The sequence below is a fragment of the Pieris brassicae genome, chromosome 5, assembly GCF_905147105.1.
Source record: "Pieris brassicae chromosome 5, ilPieBrab1.1, whole genome shotgun sequence".
In the NCBI taxonomy this organism is placed as follows: Eukaryota; Metazoa; Arthropoda; class Insecta; order Lepidoptera; family Pieridae; genus Pieris; species Pieris brassicae.
The window spans coordinates 16,947,113-16,961,326 of NC_059669.1; the positions used below are offsets into that span (position 1 = coordinate 16,947,113).

The 14,214-nt window shown below is 30.4% G+C and overlaps 1 protein-coding gene across 8 annotated transcripts in view; it reads right to left on the reverse strand.

The window, feature by feature from the left end:
• Positions 1 to 204: 204 nt before the first annotated feature.
• Positions 205 to 14,214, reverse strand: part of LOC123709414 (atrial natriuretic peptide receptor 1-like) — a 103,223-nt gene continuing 89,213 nt past the window's right edge. For 4 of the 8 annotated variants that reach the window (XM_045660739.1, XM_045660741.1, XM_045660740.1 and 1 more), the window contains 8 exons: positions 11,931 to 12,090; positions 10,868 to 11,026; positions 7,255 to 7,420; positions 6,082 to 6,231; positions 5,046 to 5,238; positions 4,490 to 4,664; positions 3,294 to 3,484; positions 209 to 2,011 (listed from right to left, as the gene is read on the reverse strand). In XM_045660739.1, the coding sequence (XP_045516695.1) occupies positions 1,406 to 2,011; positions 3,294 to 3,484; positions 4,490 to 4,664; positions 5,046 to 5,238; positions 6,082 to 6,231; positions 7,255 to 7,420; positions 10,868 to 11,026; positions 11,931 to 12,090 (1,800 nt within the window). In that variant the 3' untranslated portion in view covers positions 209 to 1,405. Of the gene's footprint in view, positions 2,012 to 3,293; positions 3,485 to 4,489; positions 4,665 to 5,045; positions 5,239 to 6,081; positions 6,232 to 7,254; positions 7,421 to 10,867; positions 11,027 to 11,930; positions 12,091 to 14,214 lie in introns of all 8 variants that reach the window. The other 4 variants (XM_045660737.1, XM_045660735.1, XM_045660736.1 and 1 more) reach the window with 2 other exon arrangements.

A 14,214-nucleotide genomic window follows, 5' to 3' on the forward strand; every position in this document is an offset into this window, starting at 1 on the left:
AAACTCAACTCATAACAGACAATCTCATTATTACTTAGCGAGCCTGGTGGATAGATAAAAAGAGGGGTACGTCATGGAGAGGCTAATATATCAAATAATAAACTCTTATTGTATCCCAAATCTATATCTGTGAAACTCATGATTTCTGCAATTAATCAAGTTAACCGAATGATAATTAAGTTAATTTCCATTTAAATTAAACGTTATCGTGTATATTGAATAATTCAATCTACAAATTCTTGTGCCTCAGAGTGCGGGCAGGCACCATTTAATAATTAATTTTGTATAGTCTTGTTGTACAGCTATTATTATATAATAAGTAAAAAAAATATAATTAATACAAAAGCTCAGTATTGAAGTTGGAATCGCCATCACTATTAGAATTTGTAAGTCGTTATTTTATTTTGTTAACGACTAGTATTGTTGGTATAGAATCCGAGCTTTATAGGGTTAAAAAAATCCCCTCAAGTTTTGTGATAATAAAAAAATAGTCCATCTCACTCTCTCTATTTAATAAAGTTTAAAACATTTATCAACAATTAGATCACATTGAAGTTTATAATAAATAACTCATTAAATTAAGTACTTTTTTTAATGAAGGTGTAACCATTTATTAAAATCCCAAAATCAAAGTTGAGATAATGATTGATTAGGTTAGCAATCTCCCGTGCCTTTATTTATAAAAAGAAATTTGTTTATATACAGTGAGCAGATTTTAAACTACAATTTATAAACTACATTTAAAAGGTAAACATCTCAAAGTGCAACAAAATTGAACATGAATAAAATAATAACATTTATACTTTCTACAACAATTACACGATAGACAACCTTTTTCTAATTAACCTATAAAGCGGTATTACAGAAATATGTCATGGAAATCACAATTATTGACACTTTGAAAATATAATTCTAAAGTAATATTTACAATTTTCTTTTTTAATAAGTTAAGACGTGTACACCAGTTCGAAAATAAAGCCTTATATTAACATATTTCCTTAAGTTAGCGATATAGGAATTATCTTTAAAGTCCTTTAGGCCATTTCAGCTGGGCCGGGAAAGAAAATTTCCGGAAATAACCAACACAAGTGATTTTATAATGTCTCATTATTTTCTTTAACTTTAAATAAAAAATCATTCCTTTTTTATTACCATCTTTTTGTGTTCCTTTTAGATAATCTTCCCCGGGTGAAACGTAAAAAGAATATTCACATACCATTTTTTTACACATCCACATAATATTATTACAAATCAGAGGTATTGAAATAAACTATCAATGATATCACAAAATTCTCACAAACAGGCAAAGAATACTTTTGTTCATACTAATCCATATTAGCTGGAGGCATAATTAAAATCGATATTCGTATAATGTACAAAATCGTTCAATGACTAAAAAACCCTTTCAAACGATGGAATCATTAAGCTTATCCGATTTGGACAGCAGAGGGACGCTGCTGTAATCTTTCAGAGATTGATTTCCCTTCCTCGTTCCATTATCAAACGAATTCGCTGTCCCCAATTTCGGTATCCAATTATTATTACCTATTTTATTCGATAAATGATTTATTGGATTTATCGGAGCATCCTTCAATTTGACTTTTGGTTGGCTGTTCTGATTCAACGAGTTATGGTTTAATGAGTTCACGTTGAGTGAAATGGAATTTGTGACACTTAATTTATCGTCATCGGTATGATCACCATTCGTAACGGGGTCTGTTGGATCTGAGAGTTGCCTTTGCATTTTTACGACTTGGAGTAATGGTTGAGCTTCCTTTTCCAATCTGGTGAGGTCTGGTTTTTGCTGGAATATACCTGAACCGCGTCTGCTTGATGACCTGGAACCGTGCTCCAACCGATGTTTAAAAGGTGTTAAGCGGGACAGTGAGCTACTGTTGTTCGATTGCGTTTGAAGTTTTACTAAAGGTGTGTCTTTTGGTGGGTTATGGTTCGTTTGATTTGGGTCGTAGATTTCGCCCAATAACCAATATGTGACTAGAACTCCCTTGCCCTAAAAATAATCAATCGATATAAATATACAAAACATTGTTTGTTACTAGAACAATTTCTCATAATGAATTTCCTAACTCCTGTTTCTTAAATGTAATAAAAAATATGATTTATTAACGTCTCTAAGAATCTTGATTTATTTTCTCGCGCTATATTCTTTATGGTAATGAGAAGTCAGAAAACAATTACGTCGACCAACAGACATATACCGAACGCAAATTAACATAAATTTTATTTAGGTGTAAGAGATATTTTTAAAAATTCCGGCAATACATTCTAGAGGCTGCCTTGGAACTTACTTTAATTACTTTTTTAAAGTAAAAATCGAGATAATCATGAATCGTCATCGTCATCGTCAATGACATTTGGAAAAAATTGTTAGCAAAAAAAAATACTATCATGTATTTATGACGTATAAACTAGGTTTTTTGTTTCTCAGTAGTTATTAACCGAATTTAAAAAAAAAACAGATTGAGGACGTTATCAATTTCATTTAAAAACTAAAAACTCGCGCAACTCTTATAAAATACAGAAACGATTTTAATACCCATTTTATTTTAATAAACTAACACTTTATATACCAATTCTTTTATAAATTATATAAGAAAAAAAAGTTAATAGAAGATGTAGCTAAATTATATATAAATTAAATATTTTAAGGAATGTATAACTAAGTTTGTTATGAAAGAGCTGGAATCCCTGACACAGGTATATTTTTTACTTAAAAGGGTTCCCAAATCTTACACATTGTAATGAAATTGAACTTAAAATGAATAAACATATTTTATTATTATTATTATATAAGGCCAAAACAACACATGAAAATATTATTACTTATTTGGTTTTAGTGAATTTCGATTCTATTTTATATTAACAAAAATATGTATATATTTGTAATAATTTTATTGTTTTTAATATTCAAGTAACTATATCCAAACTGATTTAATTCAAAGTTTATAATAAATAAGATTATAATAAATATCGCCTTAAGTCTTAACTTCGAAGTCGAAAGCTTCGAACAAGCCATACAGTAGTAAGACAGAAAAAATAACAAATGCTATATACTGGAAATAAGTATAGGTACGTGACAACGACAAATGTGGACCCACTTACGACAAATACGATTGGATTTAAAATTCAAATGGCTGATGTAAGCGCGACTAGCGTACTCGTATGTGTTATATATTTTTTAAAGTGACGTTCTTTTCTAGAAGCAGAAAGCCATGTATGTATTTATAAGACCGTTTTTAAGAATTATTTTCATTTATTAAACTAACTCTTACCTTCATAGCAACTTCTCCTCTGCACTCTAATTTAAAAGTACCGAATGTGTCCAACAAAGCCTTGGTTGTGGGAGACACGTGTATCTTTAACGCTTCACCATTGGACTCCATTCTGGAAGCTGTGTTTACGGTGTCCCCGAATAAGCAGTAGCGAGGCATCTTCAGGCCTACTACACCAGCTACGCAGGGACCTAGACACAATTATAAAACATCGATTATTGACACGTAGCTTTTTATAAACTATCTGTCGCTAAGTATCACTTTAGTACGTCGTCGTAGTAGTTAGAGCAGAGAGTTTTTATTACGACTAACTTTACCTTATACAAAAGGAAATAAAAGATATTTCATATCTACTACGTAGATTACTGGTTATAAATATATTGACAACGTAGAGTACAAAACTGTTAAAGGTAAAAACACTAAATTTTAAAAGGCATATGAAAATGACCTAAAGACTGAGGAAACATTGCTATGCATAGACATATTAGCATCGCCTTAACATGCGCATATGCAAAGCTTGATTGATGGTATAAAGCCATACATAAAATCAGCATAGTGTTAAAGGGGATTTTTAAACAAAGTTTTACGCATTTGTGATCGCCGACTGATACAACATGACTACACTTTTTGAGCAATATAGAATACATATATGTTACATAAACAGGAGTCACGAATTACAATCACGTGAATGAAGAATAATGAAGAATATATTTTGCCAATACTTCTATAAACCAAGTGATGACGTAAGGTCAGATAATTTGCACGTTTTGAAAAAAATAATTTTCACTGGATGAGCTTTTTACATACACGCGTTACATTTAATGTATAAAGTTCAAATGAATATTTTTATAAGTTTCTAATCTTTTATATAAGTCACTCGTTAACCTAGACTTTGATAATACTTCAGGCATCAAGGCTCCTTAGTGAGTTTTTGGTGTTTTTGTAATCTTTATTTATAATGTTTAAGCAATAATAAAAAAATAATAAAACCACAATAAGAGAATCTGAACGGGCACAAAAAATACTAGAAAATGTAACATATAATTTTACGTATAGTTAAAATGATTTATGATTTCAACTATAAAAATAATACGTTTTTCAAAATCGTTATCGCTACCTGAATCTTTAGCTGAACAATTTAAAAAGGCAAACATTTCACATTGACCTCTTTGGTCTTAGTCCTAGTAGTTTCTTACCAGAATGCAATCCAATCCTAAGCTTCAGTTGATCCTGCGGCCGATGCCGTATTCTGAAGCGTCTCACAGCGTCAAGTAAAGCAAGCGCCATCCTCGCGACTTCACACGCATGCCTCGTTCCATTTCGTTCAGGTAAGCCCGATACTACCATGTAAGCATCCCCAATAGTTTCCACCTAGATACAATTTTACAGATATAAAATAATTAATATAATTACCAGCTCTAAAAGCGTTAAATTCTAGAAACTCAACACGTAATTCCTATTTTAGATATTATTATATGGTAATAGGACATATATTTCCATAAAGCGAGCCTTGACTAATTTATATGCTGATTGTTTTATAAGTTGTTCGTGTATAGACTTTATAAGACAGAAGACATATTAATATTTGTTTAACGCCCTTATTCTATTTACATAATATATTAATCGCGACGAGTATTTATATAGATAAAAAAAATCTTCGAATAATCAAAGACTGGTTGTATCTGTATTGTACTATGCGCCTGATATTTTTGATATAAGAAAATGTGTATTTAATTTAATATAAAATCCCACCTTATACACGTCGTAGTTCTCAACTATAGAGTCAAAACAGGTGTATAGATCGTTCAGAAGATCGACCACTTGCATTGGAGTTGAAGAAGCAGACAAAGCCGTAAATCCAACTATGTCGGAGAAGTATATGGTGACTTGCTCAAACGTCTCCGCTACCACTGACTGACCGTTGATAAGTTGAGATGCCACGGACCTAAAAATATATTCTTAGTTACCGACATTTTGGTTTTAAATATGACTTAGTTTTTGAAAAAATTGTGAACAGATAAACTCTACAGAAATTTAGCATTCATGCTTGGAAGTCTTAAAAGGAAATGTATATATTCAAATACTATCAAATTCCAACAGTATGACATTAATACAAGTCAAACTGATAACCTCCGTTTTGAAGTCAGTTAAAATGTAACCTCAAAGCGGAAACGCTGCCGAATATTTTAGCTATTATATTTTAAGGATCGTTATTATTTTGTTATATTAATTTATATTAGTTTTATTACTTTACGTGTATATATATATATATATATACATTAATTATATCGGAACTAGATATATGGGTAAAAATCAAATTTATTTCGAATTACAGGCGCGAGTGTCATATATGTAATACCTCAATTAAGGACTGGACTACGGTACAAACAAGGAAATACTTTTTAAAATTCGAACTAGAGATGGATCACTTGATGGTGATTGGTTAATTGCTTGACCAATCTCAACAAGCAAGACTGATGTTTTCGAGAATTAGATTTTTAACTCCTACGTTTTATGTTTAAATTATCTTAGTCCCGTGAATAAATTTGTATTTTTGTGTTGTATTTGTGCTTGCAACTATAAACTACTATAATAACAATATATATAGCAACTATAATAAATAAAATAATAATGTAGTACAAACTAATGGAAACATTCTAAAAGAAAATAGTAATCTTATACTTATTATACATATAGGTACATCTATTGTTAAAGTTCTCAACGCGAAGCGTTTATAAAAAATGTATACACAGTTATATAAAACCTAAGTATTGTTAAGTCAACTTACTTTGGCAACAACTGGTACAATAGTTCTTCACATTTCTTCTTTTCCTCCAAATAATCCTGTGTTCGTTCGCTAACTAATGTCTCTAAGTTGTTCGCGTATTGTTCCATTCGAGATAACAAGTTGTCGAGAATATTACTGCTTTCTTGAGACCTGAGAAAGAATTATGTAGTTATATTACACATTTTATTTTAGTTTAATTAAAAAAATAATAAATATGCTTAATATGTTTATGGTAGGTTGTGCATATTATTTTTTAAATACAGTTTTTACGCCTAATCTTAAACAGTTGAGTTTTGTGCATAATATGCAATGGTATATTATAATATTAATATGTACATCCAGATATATTATTTACTGTTTAACATACAAATCGTGAAATGAGATTATTATGTTCTCACTCGAAGTGCAGTAAAAGCTGATCAATGATATAGTCACAGAGATTTGTCATGTCCTATTAAAAAATAAACTACAAACAAAAATATAACATTTTATGACTTGGCACTACGGTAACAGCCATTATCAACGAAAGAGCTTGTTATCTTCATTCTATTAACATCAAAATTTTATTAATATTTCTCCATCAAAGTGTTATTAAGTTAATAATCAACTTTATTCATCTCAATATTGTAAAGGTAAGTTACTTGAACGAAATTAACTGTTCCACTTGGCTGAAACAGGATTCAATATAAGTTAATATTGCATTTAATAGAATAAAGTTTCTTCGTAGCGATGGGAGTTTCACTTAACTAGAAATCACTTCGCAAATCAGTTCTCAAGGGGAATTGTTATATTTGATAAGGTCAAAGGTACCATTGATATTAGGGAAATGTTTGATATTTAAACGATATTAATTCAAAGATTGGTCGCATTATTACAATTATTTATATCACATTTAAAATAATGAAACTCGCGATAATATTTGATAAGGAGTTTCGGAATAGTCTTTTTAATGAATTTCAATTTAAGTAATTGTTAAATTGTGATATTTTCAGGTTCATTCAAGGTTATTTAATTCGGTAACGGAAATGTCAACTTTTTAAACAGTACTGTACAAAAAGATATAGAATCCTGAAAAATGTAAATGTTAAACAGTTTATTGGTTTTAGAGAAACAAAAAAAGAAAGACAACAAACAAATGTTAAAACCATTTATTTTAAAAAGCTTAGAACTTACTTATTAAGCCGTCGAATAGCATGTTTCAAATGGGCAAAGTCTGGTCTCTCAGCTGGGTCTTCAGCCCAGCATCGTCTTATCAACTCAGTAGCATCATCAGCCTCGCATGATCTATATTGGTTTGTGTTGGGACGAAAACCAGCACTGCGCACTGCTTCGATTATTTCTTTAAAAACAATGACCAAAATCTTTAAATTTCAAATGTGTTATACATTGAACTGAGGACGTAAACATACTTATTAACTACAAATAAGTTTTAAAATAAATCAAATACACAATGCTTTGTCGTTGTAATCATAGTTTTAAAACTATAATCTATCTATAAGGTCCTTTATTTGACAAAATATAACAGCAATGATTATTTTTTATTCTTTATAACCTTGTATAGTTATCATAGTATTTTTCTGTTATAAGATCTATCTATGTAACATAGAACCTATTGCACATTGCCCACACATGAAAACGTAAGTTTCTAGTGGCGTTTGTTTTGGTAAACCTTCTCACAATGGCTTATCGTGATAATAAGCAATCGTAAGTACAAAGGGTAGAAGATGTACATCTTAGAACTTTAATAGGTATTTTCTTAATCGATTATTTTTGTGTTCATATTATAAGTATATACATATTATAATTCTAATATTATCTTAGGTCTTTAAATGAAAAAATCTAATAATATTTATATTGTCATCACAACAGTACACTTTAAGAACCACAACATTCTGTCAAAACGGTTTAATACAATAAATCAACAAATTTGAATTAAGCAAAATATTTAGCTTATGTTGAATGCCAAATAACTATTAAAAATATTTCGTAAAATTAATAGAACTTCAAAACTCTTGGGTATTCTATATAATTATGGATGATTTTGCTTTTCATTTGCATTTAATAACAAAATCGCATTCAAAACCAATAAACACAAGCATTGCCAATATTGACACAATCTCGTACCGCGATTGTGAAACATTACATTTTATTTTATTACTCATAAACTCTCTAATGTTCTTCTTTCCTATCTATGTAGACCAGGAACTCAGTACAAAAGAATTCCGTTGCCATAAACATTTTAAGATCGCGAACGACATTCCGCAAATATGGTTCTCTGTAATTTCTTTGATCATAAAAACTGTGTCTAGTCTTGATAAAATTTTATTTACACCAATATTATATAGATTTCCTATCGAACGCGCAAAGAAAAATTTAGTTATTGGATATCATTCCCGAGGTCGGACGGTTAAACCCTGGCTAAGAAGCAATAGTTATTGCTTTTATATACCCAAATAACTTTCTGAAACCCGGTGAGGAAACCGCCTGATCATCCATCCAATGAAAAATAGATAGCATTGATCTGCCCTTCGCTATAATATATACGCTAACGCTCGATGTTAGGATATATGATTAACTCGTCACTTTATATTAAAATACTTTTATTGTGCATGATGAGTATATTTTAATGCGTCATTGGTTTCAACTACATGCTATGCTTGTATTTGAGCAATAATGATTTGTTATTATTAAGAGTAGAGTCTTATGGAATAGACTAATGTGTCTCTTCGCAGATAATTGGGCACTATAATATCTTCTGCAAACATTGCACATATCAATAGAGATTTGATACTGATATTTTTGTATGTTTCTCTACACAGTTTTAAACGAAATCTCTAGATATTTTTAGGTACGCACTGGATAATGTGTTATTAATGAATAGACAGAATAATTAATTTTACATTAATTTAAACAAATTCATTTCGTAGTAAATATTGTTAGGTTAGATTTTTGCAACTTTTTCAATTCTTTGTATACGCTTTTTACGTTTAACTTTACATTACCTGAAGGCAGATTTATTAACCTTTTCACGTTAACAGCTTTTATAAAGTTCGAAAGGTTTTCGAGTTTTCAAACACAGTACAGCCTTGATAATAATTTTATAAACTAAAACTTTAGTTCTTTTATGTAGGTAAAGTTTTTTATCTCGTATTAATAACAAACTAGTGGGGCTACAACCTCATTTACTAGTCCTTAGATTACATCCATTTCTTTGCATGAAATCATGCAAAAAAAAGCATGACATGGTCTAGGCTCCGAATATAATTTTGTCCCATTCAGTGTCGAGACCCTTGGTCCGTGGGGTCCTAACGCTATGAGCCTTTTTAAGTAAATAGCAAAAAGGGTAGTCGACATCTCAGGAGACCGAAGAGCTGGCAGCTATCTCTAAAGAATTAGTCTAGCTGTTCAAAGGGGGAACGCTGCCAGTATCTTCGGAACCTTGCCTAAAGGGACTCCTCTTAATAATATATTTTAGTTATTATATTTTAATGTTACTTTTTGTTGTTTGTTATATTAATTTTTTATTTGTTAATTGATCAATATTATGATCACCATTAAATGAACAATGACTAGAAAGCTTCACGTAAGTGCTTCTTGTTTCTTTGATCATTTTAATCGTTTTAGTTATTTTGTGGAAAATGACGTAACTCCTTATAGACACTTAGGACCCATTTCTGCATCGGTTTCGTTGACACTATTTCTTGGTCAGTGATATGTACGTGACACGTGCTCTAAGTCATGCCATTTCTTCTCGACGTTTTCTTTGCCGTAGAAAAGTGTGAGTTGGGTGTAAAAATCGGTTGATTCTATCGCACGAATCTTCTTATCGCACTACAACTACAATAGAACTTTGACTACATACAATTACGTTCGAGAATTCCTGGTGTCGTTATCAACTATTAGTATAATATATATGATAACGAAAACAATTAATAATCCTAACCAAATGTTCACATAAGATAATTTTTTACATGAGTGCGGTTATTTCCTTAATTAGCTTTCGGAAGCTATTAATTATACTATTCAAATGGCAAGGTTTTAGTTCAAAGTTCCGAGTTGATTAGTAAGTATGTCATGTGCCATTGCAGACTGAAAGCCTGCCTGATTAAGACCATATAATAGGGTCGTATTAGATAATGTTGATAAGTCAAATAAATGAGGTTTTACAATATTTTATTATAGAACTAATGGTAAATACATTGCCAGTTTTCTTGAAGGACCCTAACTCGGAAATTCAGTTCGGTACGTAGTTGGTTCCACATATTGTCGCGATTTCTATTTAAAGACTTATTTACCTAATCAGGCCTGATCATGTTATTGCATAAAATCACGATGATCGTTTAGAAATTCTGTATGGAAGTGTTTAAGCGTTCCTTATACACAACTAATCCCTTTCCTTAATATGTCGGTAATATTAAAAATCAGGAAGTATTTTCAAAAAATTAAAAAATTGCTGTAAAATGTAAAACCCGAATGACATTTAATTACCTCCATTTTCATCGTCACTTCAAAGTGTTTCTTAAGCACTTAATCTTGAGTTCGTTATCCATTATATAATATTTTATGTTTGTTTAGCATATATTCCACGGCATCATGGGATTAATTATTTTAAAAATACCTTTGTTACCACACATTGCCCTAATGGCTTGTCTCTTACTACACTAATTACACTTACTAACACAATTTTTTAATTTAATATAATTTTTAACTGTATAAGTATAAATATATATTTTAAATTCAAATTATATCAATAATAAATATTTTATGTTTATATTAAGGAACTAACCTTTAGGTGACATTTCAATGCCGGGTCCTAGCCAGAAAACTCCCTGGCGATTGACTATTTCATGCATAATGATAGCGAACGAATACACATCCCCTTTTTGGGTTCCCTCGGGAGGTGGATCCGCCATTCTAAGCAGCTCAGGGGCAGTCCAAAGAAGACCTAGTTAACAATTAATAGATTAAATAATATGTTATGGTGAATGAGACAAGACTAAAATTCATATTCAAATAAATTGTTGAAATAAAAGTTTTGTAAAATAACATTAGTTAAGTTACATATATATATATTTATATATATAGTTAATACTTGAAGAGTGTTTTGGAGAACAACCAACGTCACATTGATCAAATTTTACAGGAAGAATAAAAACACTAATTAAAATGAAAATAATGGAATAGTTATTATTTTTGATATTTTATTTAGTTCAACTGCATGTGTGAAGCACATATTATAGTATAGACTATCGAGAAGCTATGGAGCAAAAGAAACAAAATTGAAAAAATGTGGGTGTTTTTTAAAATATTTTAGAAGCCGAAATGTTAATCATCTTGCACATGAAGACAATAAATTTTATAACGTCAGTCTTGTTATTACTGAGCCCTATAGTTTTTTATACACTCATAAATTGTAACATAACATTCTCGTTTGCGATAATGTTTAATTTCGTTTATATCCTTCCTGTTACTTTGTTGTACGAACTCATAAACAAGTTACAGTTTTTCATTAGTTCAGCGTCGCAACCCCTAATATATAACCCATAAGCATTTATTTTAAACGATTAAAGTGAGTTGACGCCTTGCTTCAAAGTTTTTTATTAATTTAAGCATCACTCCAACCAACGCCACCGAACTTAACTCAAGCATGTATTTATTTTTTGTAGATTTCACGGATTCATCGCTAAACATCCTGTTTTTTTCAAATAGAACACTAATGTTATAATTGCCTAACCTAAAATGATTTTGTATTAATTTATCACATGGTTGGAACATTTTTTGTGTATGAGTTATTATGTTAACAGAAAATTTAAAAATTCATTCATCACCATCATCTCTAGTTTACTTACGTGTCCAATAGCTATGGGCTCTTTTGTCCTTCTCAGAAGTCCTCAAGGCGTTGAGGCCGAAGTCTGTAATCTTCAGAACGAACCGGGAGTCTACCACACAGTTACTAGACTTCAAAGCGCCGTGTGACCGGATATCCGTACCGTGAAGGTAATGCATACCCTGAACAAGATAAGATTATGTAAAAATATATACACGACAAGCAAACTAGTGCAATTTTTTTACACGTTTAGAATTCAAAATATTATATTACTTTTAGCTTCGAATCGCTGCTATTTTTCCTAAAATTGTTTTTATTACGTAAACTTTTTCTATTTTATATACTTATATAATATACTATATACTTATATAGTTTTAATAAACTTATAAAATAAGAAGACACAGGATGTAAATTGGCATATACCGCTATAGTATAGTATATTTTAAAGATAGATGTAAATAATAAATATATATTAAGAACAACCTATCGGCATTTGAGTGTGTAATGTAAGCGTGGCTATAATATTTGTATTTCTAATTCAAAGTCTCTACATTTAAAAAAGGAATCAACTTAGCTGCGGAATTTGATCAACTCTTAAGGTTCAATATCCAATTTATCTACTGTTTTATAATTCTCTATTAACTGGCTAAGTAATTGTAACGCAATCATTTATTTTTTAATCCTTATATTTTTTATATTTATGTTAATAAGTCGCATAAAACCATCGTTCATTCTAGAGCTGCATACTTAACACAAGTTTCGCGTAAGCCATATTTAACGAACTCTAACAAAGTTATACCCAAACCCGAGGCTACAAAGAATTGTTTTCGCCACAATACGTGTCGACAAGAGAATTAAGTTATGTTGTTTGCTTGAATAACAAATACAAAAGGAATAATTAATTTGGGAGCGCAAATGTATCAGATATTTCTATCACAATGAAAATTAATCTAGATGAGAGTGATTTGTTTTCGGACTAAAATTCTATTGTATCTAGGCCATGTTTTCTAAAGACTATTATCTATGTCTGCAACTATTTGTGGAAATATAGAACCATTTGTTTTGTATGTGTATTATACATAATGCTCTCTCTAGATTCTTGTATTCATTAATTCCTATATTAAGATCTCTTCAACGGCTATCAGAGCAAACTAACTATACATTTTATTTGATTATTATAACAATAAAATGCAAGATTTAACGTGACAAGCACTTTGGCTAACATAATAAACCAGAGTAGTGTTGGCCTAGTGGCTTTAGCGTGCGAGTCTCATTCATGAGGTTGTAGGTTTGAACCCCGGCTGTGCACAAATGGATTTTCTTTCTATGTGCGTATTTAACATTAGTTCGAACGGTGAAGGAAAACATCGTGAGGAAACCGGCTTGCCTATTCGATTAACAAATGATCATGAAACAGAAAGCTGAGGCCCAGACCTAAAAAGGTTGTAGCACCATTGATTTTTTATTTCAACAAACACGAAGAAAAAAGAAAATACATCGATTGATATATTATAAAAAATTATTGATTTCAAAGTGTTTGAATGGATATCCAGAACTAGCACATTTATCAGAATGCTCAATCTGGTGAGTTTTGACCAAATGCGTTCTTCTAAAGAGTGGGCCAAATGGGATGATGGAATGCCTCTATGAGAATGGAATGATTAAGAGGATACATGAAATTTTAATGTAATTAAAACTTTGGGCCTGATTCATAAATATTTTAAATGCAAACGAATTTCAATTAAGTTTCTACGATTCGTACGTTGGCAATTGTTTTTTTCGTTCGACAAATGCGTTGAATTATGCTGCCTCCATGTATAATATTATTTTTGTTTTTATATTAATCTTTATCAGAACTAAACCAAGCAATATTTTAAATCGTATTTAATGTTAATTAAATAAATGTATACTGTAATTCTTGTATTGTTTTCTCTTATCAGCAAAAAAATTATGTATATAGATATGCATAACCTAGAAATTCTCCAAAAAGAGGCGTTTTAATGTTTTTTCCTAAAAAAAATATAATGTACGTTCGCGTTATAAAAGTATACGAAATAATGTGAGGCCAAGAATAAGTTATAAAGTTTTCCTACCTCTATGTAACGCCTTTAGTGCTTACAGTGTTTAAAATACGTTAGTTATAATAGTTATTATATCTTTGAAATCGCTCATAAATTTTAAACAGAAAGACCGATCACACCGAAACGATTTATCCTAGGTCACTCCCACTATTAAAATAAAACGATTTGTTATTTTATTGAAAGGTTTAATTAAATATATTAAGGGTCACTCTTATATTACGAAGT